Below are 18476 nucleotides of genomic sequence, written 5' to 3'. Positions count from 1 at the left end.
CAAACACCTTTTCATACTATTCATGTATGGATGTGAGAGTTGGACTGTAAAGAAAGCTGAGCGCCGAAGAATTGATGCTTTTGAACTGTGGTGTTGGAGAAGACTCTTGAAAGTCCCTTGGACCACAAGGAGATCCAACCAGTCCATTCTAAAGGAAATCAGTCCTGGGTCTTCATTGGAAGAACTGATGTTGAAGCTGAAACTCCAATACTTTGGCCACCTGATGCGAAGAGCTGACTCATTTGAAAAGACCCTGATGCTGGGAAAGATTGAGGGCAGGCAGAGAAGGGGACAACAGAGGATGAGATGGTTAGATGGTATCACTGACTCGATGGACATGAGTTTGGGTAGACTCTAGGAGTTGGTGATGGACAGGGAGGCCTGACATGCTGCAGTCCATGGGGTCGCAAAGAGCTGGACAAGACTGAGCAACTAAAATGAAACTGAAACTTACCAAATACCTCATATGTAAAATAGGATCATTACTGTTCTTAACTCTTAATACTGTTCTCAGGATTTTTTTTAAAAAAGGGAAATGGCACATAAATAAAAGGTCAGTATAAGCAGCTATTCAATGTTCTGTGTTCCAGGAGTTGATAAAGACAATAGACAATACAACCTGACCTCAATTCCCTTCCTCTAGCAAAGGTTGGCCATGGTTTTATTTGACAATATGCCCACATTTTGCCAAGTAACTAAAATTGTTGCCAATTAGTTACTGGCAAATTACTTTGCCTAGTAACTAAAATTGACTTGTCTAAATTCTACATAGTTTTATCTGTTATATAAATTGCATGTTCTTTTGATAACTATCACAAATAAATCCTAATGTTTAATTTAATTGATATTGCTCTACCAACCAATTGGTGCTTGTAAACAATCTCAGCTCAAAATGGACTACTTAATGTCTCCCTCTGAATTTATGTCTCATGCTGCCTTCAGGCTTATCTTTCTAATACTGGGACACATCACATATTACTTCCCCTCTCAGGAACTTCTAGTTTCTCCCTTATTGCCTACCGAAACACAATTTTTTTTCTTGAAGTACGATGATTGGGACGTCTTATCTTGTTATGCTTCACATAGGACAGCAATACCTCTGTGCACACAAATCTGTCACAAGACTGCATGCCATTTCCCGGACACATTGTGTTCATCACACCTCCTAAAGTTTGCAATATTAGTGTTGGAATTAGCTTAGAATTTTTTTTCTCTCCAGTTTCTTTTCTTTCTCTTTATACTCCTTGAAAATCCCTTACCTTACAAAAACAATACCACATTTATATTTTTGCTTAGTCTTTCAACAATCTTATCCAAGCTCAAAGTAAGTGTATTATGTTAGTATTTAAAATGGTTCTATTCTTCTAATAATTTCCCCATGATCTCAATGCATCATAGGTGATGGTCTGTTGCTTATTTTACTGTTAACTCCAAGATAATTGAGAACATATATTGCATTTTTCTATATGATTATAATTAAATTTAATAGCATTATGATTAGTTCAGTGTTACATAGAATATTTAAAGCTTTATTAAACATTAAAAACTGTCTCATTATTAACAAAAAGAACCAATATGTAAAACTATGACTTTTTAAAATGACATGAGTTTTGGACTCTAAGTAATAATATTATTACCTTTAATTGAAAGCTAAACTTGGGTAATGATTTACATTTCTTATATTTCTTTAAAGCAATTCAGTGAGTTTATCACTGTTCTTATATCCCATTTAACAAATGAGGATAGACCAAGAGGCAAAGAATGTACGTTAAAAATGAAAGATTATAGACAGAAAGTTGCAGGGTCAAGATTTAACCCCTATATATTAACTTAATACTAACAAAATGTCAGTCATTTTTTTACCTCAAAATTTAAATCAATAGAAAATTTGAGTGAGAGTCAACATCATAACTAAAGCAAAACATATAATTCCAAATGAGAGGAACAGAAAAGGACATGGCCAAGAGATGATGGTTTTTAATTTATAAGACTTGGGGAAATAGACTTTCCTATTGGTATAGGCAGCCTTTATTGTGCTGGATACTGTGGCTTTTCCCAGGAGGGATCAAAGGTAACATCCAAGCCAGGCCAATTTCGACTGCAGAATTTCAGTAGAAAAGATTTACAATTGTCTGGACTCCTGTGGATTGAAGACAATATATATCTACATTCTGGGCCAATAGTGCACATTCTGAACAAGGTTTTATAGTCAGTAGACACCCTCTTCTCACAGTGAATTGTGTCATGTTCCCATTTTGGGGTTTCCTCTACACATAGTAATCATCCCAACTTATGGCACCAGTATTGAGAATATCAGTGCCACCATTACTGTGAAGGGGATGAGACATTTCAAGAAGAGATGAAAAAAAGCATCTCAGATTTCTCTTCACCACCACTTTTGCTCTTAAGTCAAAGAAAATGAGTCAGAAGTGTACTTCCTTATCATTTTGTAAAATTAGCATTTTTTGAAACTTGGTTTTATAACTTTTGACTGGGAGCTCTCCCTCATGCCCAACTTTGGGAGAATTGATCAGTAACAATTACATAGATAAAAAGTATCATTTACATTGTTAAATAACAGTCATCCAAGTGAAAACTGAATTGTTTTTTTCTTCATCATGGAAGGTTCAGTTTATATTTGCGTCCTTATTTCTGTGGGTGAGATCATGTAGGCTGAAAGACATCAGATGTCATAAATTCATGTCAAGAAGCTTTGAATCAGATTTCTGATTCAGATGGAATGAACAGTACAGGACAACATTGAAAATATGTTTAATATTCAGCACTTTAAAGATCAGTTAATATAACTTATTTTAATATCAGATCTAATCAGATTTAATATCAGCTTCTATTATAGTTACAGATGTTCCTGTCTATTTATATATGTTTCAGGGAAGATAACATGTTATTTACAAAATTAGTGAGATATTATGTAACTATGTCATATTTCCATTGTCTTTATATGGGTATATATGAATGTAAATTATGCACAGACAAATTTCAACTAATGTGACAATTTTGAAATTTAAAGACTGTTTAAAAAAATCTTTTTCTTTTCAATTACAGGCTTCCCTTTAATGGAGCCATGGAAGAACATATATCAGAAAATGGCATTAATCTGGAGAATAGTAGATATCATAATCAAATCACTAAATCACACATACACACACAATCTTCTAATGGCAGCACCCAGACACCTTTAATTCACAGTTGTTTACTTCCTGCACTGTCTACCATTTAATCACAGAAGCAAGATGAATAACAGCATTGTAACTGAATTCATGATCCTAGGCCTCACTCAAAAACCTGAACTCCAGGGAGTTCTCTTCATTATCTTTCTCTTCATCTACTTCATGGCTTTCCTCGGCAATACGCTCATTGTCATTGCCATAGTCTATAACACTACCTTGCATACGCCCATGTATGTTCTCCTTCTGGCCCTGGCTATCGTGGACATCATCTGCACAACAAGCATAACACCAAAAATACTTGCGACCCTGCTAACATCAAGAAAGACCATCTCATATGGAGGCTGCCTGTCCCAACTCTTCTTCTTCACATGGTCCCTGGGTGCTGAGATGGTTCTCTTCACCACTATGGCCTATGACCGCTATGTGGCCATCTGTTTCCCTCTATGCTACAGTGCTATCATGAACCACAATATGTGTGTGGCCTTGCTCAGCATTGTCATGGCTATTGCAGTAACCAACTCCTGGGTACACACAGGTCTCATCCTGAGGCTGACCTTCTGTGGATCAAATACCATTGACCACTTCTTCTGTGAGATACCCTCGCTGCTAGCTTTGTCCTGCAGCCCAGTGAGGATCAATGAAGTGATGGTGTGTGTTGCTGATATTACTCTGGCTGTAGGTGACTTCACCCTCACCTGCATCTCCTACTGTTTTATCATTGCTGCCATTCTTCGCATCCGCACTACAGAAGGGAAAAGGAAGGCCTTCTCAACATGCTCATCCCATCTCATAGTGGTGTCTCTTTATTACTCTCCTGTAATCTACACCTATATACGCCCTGCTTCCAGCTACACATTTGAAAGGGACAAGGTGGTAGCTGCACTCTATACTCTCGTGACCCCTACATTAAACCCAATTGTGTACAGTTTCCGAAACAAGGACATGCAGGCAGGGATTAGGAAAGTATTTGCATTCCTGAAACATTAGTAGTTTCAAAGGAGAATGTCAACTCTCTAGAATAATTTTCTACATCTTAGATTTTACTTACCTTTCATATTTACCTCAATCCCCAATTCTTCCATTCCCTCTTAGCACAAGAATGTCTCATCTCATAGTAAATCACTTCCTTAGATCTTTATGTAGGAGATAGGAAGAATAAAAGAAAAACAGGCCCCGGCAAGGGCCACAGAAGAAATTTATAGTTATTGATAAACTGGATGCTATAAGGCATGAGACTCTTGGAACAAGACCAGAGAAAACAGTTCATAATCTTGAAAACAATATATGACCCTGGCGTCGGAAACCGACCCCAGACTGTTTCTCAACTGGGGTCTCAGAGTCACATGTTTTATGTATTTGGTGGAAAATCTATAGATAAGAATATAAGTCTTAGTTACTGATTTGTTATTGATTACTGTTTCTTAATTACTCAATGGCTAATGATCACTTTGTTCTTTGGCCCTGAAGGCCACATGGTTATAGTTTAACTCCCCGCATATTCTTCCATTCATGGCTGAGAGTATAATAAATCTGGCTTGGTTTCAGTTTCGGCACCTTCACCTTGGAGCAGTGTTGGTCCCCCGATTCTCGCTTTTCTCTGAATTCTTGTGTCTTGTTTCTCATTCTCTCACCTTATCGCGCTTTCGGAAACCCTGCTTGTCGAGCCGACCTCGACACTTCACTTCTAAACTACACTTATTCTCAGGACTTCCTTGGTGGTCTAGTCATTAAGACTCCGTATCCCTAATGCAGGAGGCCCAGATTTGATCTCTGGTCAGGGAACTGGATCCCTCATGCCACAACTAAGAGCCTGCATCTGACAACAAAGATCCTGTGTGCCTCAGCTAAGACTAGGTGCAGCCAAATTAAAAAAAAAAAAAATACACTTATTCTCTTATAATTTAACTGTACTGACTGATTGTTCTATATAGGTTCCTGAAACATTCTCTTTCATGAAAAGTTTCCAAACTAATGACAGTAAATTACAGTGTAATTACAGTGTTTCTCTTAATCCTACCTTGTTCCTAGAATTCTCATTGTCTCCACAACTCCACATTTTTCACTTTAACAATATTTGTGATGTAATGGACATGAGTTTGAGCCAACTCCCAGAGATAGTGAAGGCCAGGGAAGCCTGACGTGCCTCAGTACATGGGGTCACAAAGAGTCGATCATGACTTAGTGACTGAACAACAACAGCAACATAGATATAGCCTCACACAAACAGATATCCATATCTCTTGCTATATATATATATATATACACACACACACATATACATACACATATATATATACATACACATATATATATGTGTATGTATATATATATATACACACATAAGAGTGTGTGTTAGTCACTTCAATTGTGTCCTTGTCTTCACAACCCTATTGACAGTAGCCCACCAGGCTCCTCTGTCCATGGGTCTCTCCAGGCAAGAATACTGGGGTGGGTTGCCATGCCCACCCCCTGGGGATCTTTCCAACCCAGGATTGAACCTGCACCTCTTATGTTTCCTACATTAGCAGGCAGGCTTTTTACCACTAGTGCCACCTGGGAAGCCCATATAGACATATACCACATGTCTAAATATATATATATGAATATTTATTTATATTAATAAAGTAAATAAATATATAAATATTTATTAATAAATTAAATAAATATAATATTATAAATAAATATAATATTTTTATATATAGACATATTATGTCAACATCTTTCTAAATGTCAAATTTAACAATATAATAGCAGTTATTTTACCAGCAAAAGCAAGTTTACTCAAGAATAGTTGGAGGAATTGCAATTCAGAGTATGCCAACAATGGTGGACCACAGGCAAATCCAGAGAACAACGGAAGAAAACTAGCTTTTAGGTGGTGCTAGTGGTAAAGAACCCACCTGCCAATGCAGGAGGCATAAGAGACATGAGTTCAATTCCCTGGAGAAGGAAATGGCAACCCACTCCAATATTCTTGCCTGGAGAATCCCATGGACAGAGGAGCCTGGTGGGCTACCATTCATAGGGTAGCAAAGAGTCAGTCATGACTGAAGCAACTTAGCACAGCACAAGTAGAGAAAAAGAGAAACGGGAAGTTCTATAATAACCAATTAGTCCATTGGAGAAAGCTAGGAGGTCAAAGTATGGACGCTTCTCATTGGTTGGGCTGCTGTAGTCTCTGATTGGTCTCTCACTGGGTGAAGTTTTCTTTCTCCTGCTGGATAATAAAGTAGATAACACTTTCTTGTCAGAAATATAGGCTTATATCTCTTCCTGTTTGTAATAACTGATGATGTATCATGGAACTTGAGAGTTGCTTTACAGGTCTGTCTTAAATCTAACTTTAGATGATGATCCTTTAATTAATTCTCAGTACTGGTCTGATGCTTGCAACCCCATGGACTGTAGCCTGCAGGCTCCTCTGTCCATGGAATTCTACAGGCAAGAATATAGGAGTGGGTTGCCATCTCCTTCTCTAGGGGACCTTCCTCACCCAGGAATTGAACCCAGGTCTCCTGCTTTGCAGGCGGACTCTATACCATCTGAGCCACAAGGGAAGTCCAAGGATAGAATGAAAAAGCCTGCTGCTGCTGCTGCTGCTGCTGCTAAGTCGCTTCAGTTGTGTCCGACTCTGTGAGACCCCGTAGATGGCAGCCCATCAGGCTCCCCTGTCCCTGGGATTCTCCAGGCAAGAATACTGGAGTGGGTTGCCATCTCCTTCTCCAATGCATGAAAGTGAAAAGTGAAAGTGAAGACGCTCAGTCGTGTCCAACTCTTCGCGAGCCTATGGACCGCAGCCTACCAGGCTCCTCCCTCCATGGGATTTTCCAGGCAAGAGTACTGGAGTGGGTTGCCATTGTCTTCTCCAGAAAAAGCCTACAGCACCCAGTATTCCCAGGTGGTCTCCCATCCAAGTATTAACCAGGCCCGATCCTGCTTAGTTTCCGAGATCATATAAGATGGGGCACATTCAGAGTGGCGTGCCTGTAGACAATACTGGCATACCTCACAGGTATGTGTTTGGTTTCAGACCACCACAATGAAACAAATATCACATGAAACAAATCAAACTTTTTTTTTAATTTCACAGAGCAAATAAAAGTTACATTTATACTACAGTATAGTCTATTACATGTGCATTCAGTTCAGTTCAGTTCAGTCGCTCAGTCGCGTCCGACTCTTTGCGACCCCATGAATCGCAGCACGCCAGGCCTCCCTGTCCATCACCAACTCCCGGAGTTTACCCAAACCCATGTCCATTGAGTCAGTGATGCCATCCAACCATCTCATCCTCTGTCGTCCTTTTCTCCTCCTGCCCACAATCCTTCCCAGCATTAGGGTCTTTTCCAATGAGTCAACTCTTCGCATGAGGTGGCCAAAGTATTGGAGTTTCAGCTTCAACATAGTCCTTCCAATGAACACCCAGGACTGATCTCCTTTAGGATGGACTAAAGGAACCTTTAGGTTGGATCTCCTTGCAGTCCAAGGGACTCTCGAGAGTCTTCTCCAACACCACAGTTCAAAAGCATCAATTCTTCGGGGCTCAGCTTTCTTCACCACCCAACTCTCACATCCATAAATGACCACTGGAAAAACCATAGCCTTGACTAGATGGACCTTTGTTGGCAAAGTAATGTCTCTGCTTTTAAATATGCTATCGAGGTTGGTCATAACCTTCCTTCCAAGGAGTAAGTGTCTTTTAATTTCATGGCTGCAATCACCATCAGCAGTGATTTTGGAGCCCAAAAAAATAAAGTCTGACACTAATTACACTGTTTCCCCATCTATTTTCCCATGAAGTGATGGGACCAGATGCATTAGTATGGTCTAAAAGAAACAATGTACCTTCCTTATGTAAAACATTTTGTTGCTAAAAAATGCTAATCATCTTCTGCTATGCTATGCTATGCTATGCTAAGTCACATCAGTCATGTCCGACTCTGTGCGACCCCATAGACGGCAGCCCACCAGGCTCCCCCGTCCCTGGGATTCTCCAGGCAAGAGTACTGGAGTGGGTTGCCATTTCCTTCTCCAGGGCATGAAAGTGAAAAGTGAAAGTGGAGTCGCTCAGTCTGTCCGACTCAGTGACCCCATGGACTGCAGCCCGCCAGGCTCCTCCGTTCATGGGATTTTCCAGGCAATCATCTTCTGAACCTCCAGCAAATCATAGTCTTTTTTTGGTGGTGGATGACCTTGCCTTGATGTTAATGGCTACTGAGTGATAAGGGTGGTAGTTGCTGAAGGTTAGGGTGGTGGTGGCAATTTCTTAAAATAAAACAAGAATAAAGTTTGCTGAATCATTTGACTCTTCGTGTCATTATTGATTTTTCTGTAGCATGCAATGTTCTTTAATAACATTTTGCTCGCAAAAGAATTTCTTTCAACTAGAGTTGATCCTCTCAGACCCTGCCACTACTATATTAGCTAAGCTGATGTAATATGTGTATGCTTTGCTGTCATTTCAACAGTTCTTTACAGCATCTTCACCAGGAGTAGAGTCCATCTCAAAGACAGTCCACTGTCTTTGCTCATCCATAATAAACAATTCTTCATTTGTTTAAATTTTAACATAATATTACAGCAATTCAGTCACATTTGGGCTCCACTCTTATTTCTAGTTTTCTTCTTATTTTGACGACACCTGCAGTTACTTCCTCCACTGAAATTTTGAGCCCTTCAAAGTCATCCATGAGGATTGAAATCAAATTCCAGTGTCCTGTGAATAATAATACTTTGATATCTTCTAGTGAATCCCAAATATTCTCAATAATATCTAGAGTGGGATATCCTTTCCCTGATGCTGGGAAAGATTGAAGGCTGGAGGAGAAGGGGATGACAGAGGATGAGATGGTTGGATGGCATCACCGACTCGATGGATATGAGTTTGAGCAAGCTCCAGGAATTGGTGATGGACATGGAAGGCTGGTATGCTGCAGTCCATAGGGTCACAGAGTCAGACACGACTGAGGGACTGAACTGAACTGATATACGACTTCTATTTTTATATATACATGCTAAATCTTTACTGGAAAAGGTCAGTTTTCTTCTAATCCTAAAGAATGGATGTGCCAAAGAATGCTCAAACTACCGCACACTTGCACTCATCTCACACTCTAGCAAAGTAATGCTCAAAATTCTTGAAGACAGACTTCAATAGGACATAAATCATGAACTTCCAGATGTTCAAGCTGGATTTAGAAAAGGCAGAGGAACCAGAGATCAAATTGCCAACATCAGCTGGATCATCAAAAAAGCAAGAGAGTTCCAGAAAAAACATCTACTTCTGTTTATTGACTATGCCAAAGCCTTTGACTATGTGGATCACAACAAACTGTGGAAAATTCTGAAAGAGATGGGGATACTAGACCACCTGACCTGCCTCCTGAGAAATCTGTATGCTGGTCAAGAAGCAACAGTTACAACTGGACATGGCACAATAGACTGGTTCCAAATCAGGAAAGGAGTACGTCAAGGCTGTATATTATCACCCTGCTTATTTAACTTCTATGCAGAGTAAATCATGCAAAAATGCTGGGCTGGATGAAGCATAAGCTGGAATCAAGATTGCCAGGAGAAATATCAATAACCTCAGATATGCAGATGACACCACCCTTATGACAGAAAGCAAAGAAGAACTAAGAGCCTCTTGATGAAAGTGAAAGAGTAGAGTGAAAAAGTTGGATTAAGACAACATTCAGAAAACTAAGATCATGGCATCTGGTCCCATCACTTCATGGCAAATAGATGCAGAAACAATGGAAACAGTGACAGATTTTATCTTCTGGGGCTCCAGAATCACTGCGGATGGTGACTGAAGCCGTGAAATTAAAAGACACTTGCTCCTTGGAAGAAAATTTATGACCAATCTAGATAGCATATTAAAAAGCAGAGACATTACTTTGCCGACAAAGGTCCATCTAGTCAAAGCTATGGTTTTTCCAATAGTCATCTATGGATGTGAGAGTTGGACTGTGAAGAAAGCTGAGCACCAAAGAATTGACACTTTTGAACTGTGGTGTTGGAGAAGACTCTTGAGAGTCCCTTGGACTACAAGGAGATCCAACCGGTCCATCCTAAAGGAGATCAGTCCTGGGTGTTCATTGGAAAGACTGATGTTGAAGCTGAAACTCCAATACTTTGGCCACCTGATGTGAAGAGCTGACTCATTGGAAAAGATCCTGATGCTGGGAAAGATTGAGGGCAAGAGGAGGAGGGGACGACAGAGGATGAGATGGTTGGACAGCATCACCGACTCAATGGACATGGGTTTGGGTAGACTCCGGCAGGTGGTTATGGACAGGGAGGCCTGGCGTGCTGCGGTTCATGGGGTCGCAAAGAGTCAGACACGACTGAGCGACTGAACTGAACTGAACTGATCTGAATGGAAAAATAAAAAGAGGTAAATGATTAACAAATCACATAAATGTAACAAAATAAATGAGCCAGCAATACACCAGTTGCAGAAATGTCAAACATATAAATAATTGAATAAGCTTGAACATAAAAACATTGAACTAGTATAGTATATATACTCTTATATATAGCCCTCTCTGGGCTCCCTGGATAGCTCAGTTGGAAAGAATTTGCCTGCAAAGCAGGAGACCTGGGTTTGGTCCCTGGGTTGGGAAGATCCCCGGGAGAAGGGAAAGGCTACCCACTCTAGTATTCTGAACTAGAGAATTTCACGGATGTCCAGGGCATCGCAAAGAGATGGACATGACTGAGCGGCTGTAACTTCACTTCACTTCACTTCACATATAGCCCTCTCCAGAAAGAGAGTGGAGTTTCTTTACAAGCACATATGAAACAATTTTAAAATGCATCGTATATTTTACCATGAAATGAATCTCAATAAATTTCACAGCATCAAAGATAACAAATATTATCAAACATGTAGTGTGTGTGTATCTGTGTATCTGCAATTTGGAAAACTCAGCAGTGGCCACAGGACTGGAAAAGGTCAGTTTTCATTCCAATTTCAAAGGAGGGTGATGCCAAAGAATGTTCAAATTACCATACAATTGAGCTCATTTCACATAGCAAGATTATGCTCAAAATCCCATGCTAGTCTTCAGTAGTATGTGAACCGAGAACTTCCAGGTGGGCAAGCTGGGTTTTGAAGAGGCAGTGGAACTAGAGATCAAATTGCCAACATCCTTTGGATCATGGAGAAACCAAGGGAGACCCAGAGCATATCTACTTCTGTTTCACTGACTACGCTGAAGCCTTTGAATGTGTGGATCACAACTAACTGTGGAAAATTCTTAAAGAGATGGGAGTACCAGACCACTTTACTTGTTTCCTGAGAAACCTGTATGCAGGTCAAGAAGCAACAGTTAGAACCAGACATGGAACAACTGACTAGTTCAAAATTGAACTCATGGAAATGTTATTCTCAATAGCACAAAATTGGAGGGAAAAAAAAACAGAAAAAGTTATGTTTTAAAAGTGTATTGCTACATACCAGTTCTTTTGTAAGTGGTTTACAACCATCAGCACTTGCATGAATAAATCTAGAAGGCCAATTTTGAGTTAAAAAAAGACAAACAACACTTTCAGTATGATTCTCTGAATGTAAAGCTCAAAAGAGAAACACACATTTGAAGACACAAATATTTATGATAAAATTGTAAAGAAAAGAAATTGACTAAAACAAAATTGAGGATGCTGTAGCTCTCTGAGGAAGATAGGAGGCAACCACCAGGAGTTCGAACTCATTGCTGATGTACATTTCCTATATGTGAGGTGACCACAGGTTACTTTCTTTAATTTTAAATGTATAAATGTTAACAGAATGTATTCCCTTGTATATGCAATATATTTTATCATATGAATTAAAATAATTTTACTTTTAGAAGTGTCAAAAATAGCACAAAACCACCAAGGAGACCTCATTTTGTTATTCTACTGCATCATATTAACAAGTACATTATTGTCATCCCACTCCCAATACATTTGCAAACCCACACATGCTTCTAATAAGCAAATGGCCCATGAATTCTGTTCTGAGAGTCACCTAAAAGGGAAAAACACTCAATAATTCTTCTATTAGAGTAGACCAGAAATCAGCAGTTAATTATAACATTCAAACAATGGGTAGTCCGATGTATAAAAATATATGAAGGGATGATTTATTCCATAATTAATCCTTAGAAACTTAAATAGCAATAAAATATTAATTTATTCCTATCAAAATAATGATACATTTAATACCATGCTGGTGGAATCTAAAACAAGCAGATAAATAAATAAATAACAGCAGATATATTACTGCAGATGAGACAGAAAAAAAAAAGTGAATACATTTGGATCAACTTGCATAAGGATGTTAAACAACTGTTCCAGACATATACCAAAGACATACTATATGTATATCAGATATATGTATGTTTACACATTCAAACAAAACTTTCCTCTGACAGGAAGTTCAGAATATATCTGAAGATCTGAAACAAGTGGCATTGTGCAGAGTGAGTGGGGCTTAATCACAGGCTCTGTCACTACAGAGAGTAGTAGTTTCCCAGGGATAAAGAAGATAAAGAGTTCATGCAAGAAATGATGGACTGTAATAAGGCCTTTGATGTGAAGCCAGAGGACATGGATTTCTGGCCTCTTTAAAGGGCTAATCCAAAGTAGTCAAGCTGCTGACTGCGCTTACCCTTTTAATGGGAAGTTTTGATATTCCCATTAAACTTGTGGTTGGGAATTTGAGGAGAAAGGCTCAGTATTGCTGCTAAAAAAGCTGAGGCAAAATGCCCCTGGCTCTGGACCTGTTGTATCCACAATACCTGAATGGGGTGCAAAAGTACAATAATTAATCACAGGAAGCAGTTTCCAGTTGGAATCCCAGATGGCTACTTGCCGAAAGTTACCTAGCTGCTAGACAGATGTGTGTGTGCATAAGTGTGTTCATGTTACAAAAGGAGAGAGAGAGAACCTCCATATTGTTAAACCTAACATTAAGAAAAACTAATATATTAGTAGGAACTAATATAGTAGGAGCTTGTTATAGTTGAAATTTATTGATATATTTTGGATAAGTACAGTCTCGCCACTCATACACTTAAAACATCCACTTTAAATTTAATGAAAAGAAGCATAACTTTTATTTTAAAAGAGAAAGAAATTATTAAACAAATCAGGAAGGGAGAAAGGAAGATAAGTGGATATAAAATAAACAAAACCAGAAATATCGGAAATAAAATAAATTTACTCAATTAAAAAAAAACATATAAAAGACATTCTATTTGTTTATTTTTGCTTTTATTTCCAATATTCTGAGAGGTGGGTCATAGAGGATCCTGCTGTGGTTTATGTCGGAAAGTGTTTTGCCTATGTTTTCCTCTAGGAGTTTTATAGTTTCTGGTCTTACGTTTAGATCTTTAATCCATTTTGAGTTTATTTTTGTGTATGGTGTTAGAAAGTGTTCTAGTTTCATTCTTTTTCAAGTGGTTGACCAGTTTTACCAGCACCACTTGTTAAGAGATTGTCTTTTCTCCATTGTATATTCTTGCCTCCTTTGTCAAAGATAAGGTGTCCATAGGTTCGTGGATTAATCTCTGGGCTTTTTATTTTGTTCCATTGATCTATATTTCTGTCCTTGTGCCAATACCATACTGTCTTGATGATGTGGCTTTGTAGTAGAGCCTGAAGTCAGGCAAGTTGATTCCTCCAGTTCTGTTCTTCTTTCTCAAGATTGCTTTGGCTATTCGAGGTTTTTTGTATTTCCATACAAATTGCGAAATTATTTGTTCTAGTTTTCTGAAAAATACCGTTGGTAGCTTGATAGGGATTGCATTGAATCTGTAGATTGCTTTGGGTAGTATACTAATTTTCACTATATTGATTCTTCTGATCCATGAATACGGTATATTTCTCCATCTATTTGTGTCCTCTTTGATTTCTTTCACCAGTGTTTTATAGTTTTCTATATACAGGTCTTTTCTTTTTTTAGGTAGATATATTCCTAAGTATTTTATTCTTTTCATTGCGATGGTGAATGGAATTGTTTCCTTAAATTCTGTTTTCTCATTGTTAGTGTATAGGAATGCAAGGGATTTTTGTGTGTTAATTTTATATCCTGCAACTTTACTATATTCATTGATTAACTCTAGTAATTTTCTGGTGGAGTCTTTAGGATTTCCTATGTAGAGGATCATGTCATCTGCAAACAGTGAGAGTTTTACTTCTTCTTTTCCAATCTGGATTCCTTTTATTTCTTTTTCTGCTCTGATTGCTGTGGCCAAAACTTCCAAACCTATGTTGAATGGTAGTGGTGAGAGTGGGCACCCTTCTCTTGTTCCTGACTTTAGGGGAAATGCTTTCAGTTTTTCACCATTTAGGATAATGTTTGCTGTGGGTTTGTCATATATAGCTTTTATTATGTTGAGGTAGGAAATGGCAACCCACTCCAGTATTCTTGCCTGGAGAATCCCAGGGACGGCGGAGCCTGGTGGGCCACCGTCTATGGTGTCGCACAGTTGGACACGACTGAAGCAACTTGGCAGCAGCAGGAGCAGCATGTTCCTTCTATTCCTGCTTTTTGGAGAGTTTTTATCATAAATGGATGTTGAATAATTAAAACTAAAAGCTTTTGCTCAACAAAGGGAACTATAAGCAAGGTGAAAAGACAGCCTTCAGAATGGGAGAAAATAATAGCAAACAAAGCAATGGACAAACAATTAATCTCAAAAATATACAAGCAACTCCTACAGCTCAATTCCAGAAAAATAAACGACCCAATCAAAAAGTGGGCCAAAGAACTAAACAGACACTTCTCCAAAGAAGACATACAGATGGCTAACACACACATGAAAAGATGCTCAACATCACTCATTATCAGAAAAATGCAAATCAAAACCACAATAAGGTACCATTTCACGCATGTCAGAATGGCTACTATCCAAAAGACTACAAGCAATAAATGCTGGAGAGGGTGTGGAGAAAAGGGAATCCTCTTACACTGTTGCTGGGAATGCAAACTAGTACAGCCACAATGGAGAACAGTGTGGAGATTCCTCAAAAAACTGGAAACAGAATTGCCATATGACCCAGCAATCCCACTGCTGGGCATACACACTGAGGAAACCAGTATTGAAAGAGACACATGTACCCCAGTGTTCATCGCAGCACTGTTGATAATAGCCAGGACACGGAAGCAGCCTAGATGCCCAACAGCAGACAAATGGATAAGGAAGCTATGGTACATATACACAATGGAACATTACTCAGCCATTAAAAAGAATACATTCGAATCAGTTCTAATGAGGTGGATGAAACTGGAGCCTATTATACAGAGTGAAGTAAGCCAGAAAGAAAAACACCAATACAGTATACTAACACATATATATGGTATGTAGTTAATCGGTAAAGATAATCCTGTATGTGAGACATCAAAAGAGACACAGATAAATAGAACAGTATTATGGACTCTATGGAAGAGGAGGAGGGCGGGAGGATATGGGAGAATGGCACTGAAGCAAATAAATTATCATATGTGAAACAAATCGCCAGTCCAGGTTCGATGCATGATACAGGGTGCTCAGGGCTGGTGCACCGGGATGACCCAGAGGTATGGGATGGGGAGGGAGGTGGGGGGGGGTTCTGGAAGGGGAACACATGTACACCCATGGTGGATTCATGTCAATGTATGGCAAAACAAATACAATATTGTAAAGTTAAAAAATAGATAAATAAACTAATTTAAAAAAAGACATTCTATAATCAATATTAGACAAAGAGCAGTTTAGCTTATTAGAAGATAATAATGAGATATTTGCCCATATAAAACAAACAAAACATGATAAGAAATATGGAAAGCTGTTAACAATGTGGAGAGAATGAGGCAAGCATATGGGTAATGGATGACAACCACAGCTATGGATTTTTACAATCTTTAATAAGATACACAAAGAACACACCATGTAGTGTGCTTGAAAATTTTATGATTTTCCAAATGATAATTAAATATTTGAAGCATTAACATCTTTTGCATAATGATATAGTAATGATAATTATATTATTATCTTAAACATTTATAGGATTGAAACACTCCCTTTGAATCAGTACAATAAAAACATGGGGGTACAGAGAATGTGGGAAGCCTATAGCAAGTTTCAATTTAAAAGATGTGGTTAAGTATTTGGTAAGCTAGAACACTAAGTAGAAAATAATAAAAATAGTTTTGCACTGGAGCATTATCATCAAAGTAGCAGGAGGGTGAGAAAGCTCATAGAGCTTTCTTTATCCTAGAATTTCTCCATGATAATAATACTTTTATTTTTTATAAGAAGGCTGAAATTGAAGTGCTTTGACTAAAATAAGCCAATCCAGTCTATCCAATAATTTTTGTATTTTTTGCTGATGACTAAATGTTTTACCATATTGATACCATTCATAATTTTTTGCTTTTGAATATTCTAGCCTCAGTTCTTGAGCTTTATGAATAAGTGAAACTTTTGTGTAAAATTTAAACAATTGAAGAACTCTTGTAAAGTAAGAGAGTTGAACAGCATGTGTCTCCACACCCAATAAAATATCCACTTATAATTTTAACTCAATGACAGTTTTACCATAAATGTTGTGACATAGTAAAAATATTAAAATAAAGCTAAGTTACAAGTCTGGAGTTATGTCTTCAAGATATGAAATAAGTGGCATGTCAGGGAAAAGAGTATGTACTTGGAATGATTAGTTTATTCTAGCAAATAGAAAAGCTTCATGAAGCAGGAGCATCGGAGTTAAACAAGCCCACAGGCACCAACAATTCCTTCTGCTGTTCTGCTACTGCAAATTAAAGAGTACACTGTTATCCTACAACTCCCAATGCACCTGTAAACACAGACATAATGTGCTTAATGATAGGCAAATGATCCATTCATTGTGCACAAAGAATATTTCTGATCCCAGAGAAACCTGAAACTTTTTCTCAAAGTTTCTCTTGATTTCACTGTTGCCAAGTTTCCCTTAAGTGAACCTGAGACTTCATTAATATCTAGAGTGCAGGGAGAGCTGAATTAGAAACCCAAGGGATGTTTAAACAAGCTCTTCTCCTGGGATCCAAGCTACAGAGAGAAGTGTTTGCAATTTCCTCTATTTAACTATAACTTTTTAATTGTTACATTGTAACACTCTAACAAGTCCCTTGGCATGGTCCAGACCACAGTCCCTTGGCACAGTCTGGGTTTACCTGGCAGGACTCTTAATTCCAGGAAGTTCTTAAGTAAAGAAAACAAGTCTGCTTTAAAGACTTTTTTTTTTTTAAGTTCTGAGACAGTGATTTAAATCTTTGTTCATCTTCTATGCATTTAACATGACCTCTTTTTAATAACTAGTCTCACTGGGACACCAAGTGATTATCAACTTAGTGAAATCAAACCACCACAAGGGAGCTTCTGTGAAACATCTCCGTCAAAACAAAGCAATCACACTGAATTCAAATTATTTGGTAATTCTGTTTGTTCTCAAACAAAAGTTCTTTGCTTTTGTTGCTGTTTTTATAAAATGCTCCCAAATTTACCTTTGAAAATCAATATATCATTGAATCTTCCATTAATAGACAAGCTTCAGGAGAAAAGATGCTAGTATGCATCAACCCAACCAACACTAGAAAGACAATTTTGATTTTATAAGCTACTCGTATGCCACACATTTTTTATATCCTCTTCCTACACACCACCTCAAAACAAACAAAAAAGTTCTACTAGACATAGACTAAAATATTTAAATAACTGATTATCATGAATACAACCGGAATTTAACAACTGGCCAATCAGTGCACATGATGAGTTATGTATATTAACTTTTTAACTGGAGAAGGAAATGGCAGCTCACTCCAATATTCTTGCCTGGAAAATACCATGGAGTGAGGAGTCTGGCAGGCTACAGTGCATGGGTCACCAGAGTCAGACACGACTTAGCAACTAAACCACCGCCACCACCACTTTTTAACAGTTGTAACACAAAATGTTCCTTGTAGTTATTGAAAGTCCATCTAGGAGTTTCTGTTTCCACTGTTTTGTAGAAGTGATTATATCCTTTTGTCCTCACGTGTTTCATTTGAAAAAGTTAAATACATTTAAAAATCTTATATGCATTTTTAAGATTATGATTAAAATGAAACAACTATTCCTTATTTGGATAGCTTTAGTGCATAGTGTTTAAATATTTTTAACTAAAATTTGATATCTTAGGTTTGCCCTTCCTTTTTAAAGGTACATGTTAGCAAGCATACTTCTGAGATCTGTTTTCCATGATGTATTTTTTTAATTTCTTATTTATAAAATG

At 38.1% G+C, this 18476-nt stretch overlaps 1 protein-coding gene, 1 long non-coding RNA gene and 1 pseudogene across 7 annotated transcripts in view; 1 reads left to right on the top strand and 2 right to left on the bottom strand.

Moving 5' to 3' along the window:
- Positions 1-18476, bottom strand: part of LOC145511584 (uncharacterized) — a 98892-nt gene that overhangs the window by 52017 nt on the left and 28399 nt on the right. The gene's annotated exons all lie outside the window — the stretch shown is intronic.
- Positions 3255-4750, top strand: OR13G1 (olfactory receptor family 13 subfamily G member 1). The gene has a single exon (XM_081505124.1). It carries the CDS (start codon positions 3255-3257, stop codon positions 4176-4178), a length of 924 nt encoding a protein of 307 aa, XP_081361250.1. The 3' UTR covers positions 4179-4750.
- Positions 7065-7183, bottom strand: LOC145511871 (5S ribosomal RNA; annotated as a pseudogene).

The sequence above is a fragment of the Giraffa tippelskirchi genome, chromosome 6 (genome assembly GCF_054371585.1).
Source record: "Giraffa tippelskirchi isolate mGirTip1 chromosome 6, T2T-mGirTip1v1.2.pri, whole genome shotgun sequence".
In the NCBI taxonomy this organism is placed as follows: domain Eukaryota; kingdom Metazoa; phylum Chordata; class Mammalia; order Artiodactyla; family Giraffidae; genus Giraffa; species Giraffa tippelskirchi.
This window is presented reverse-complemented; position numbering and strand designations above follow the sequence as displayed.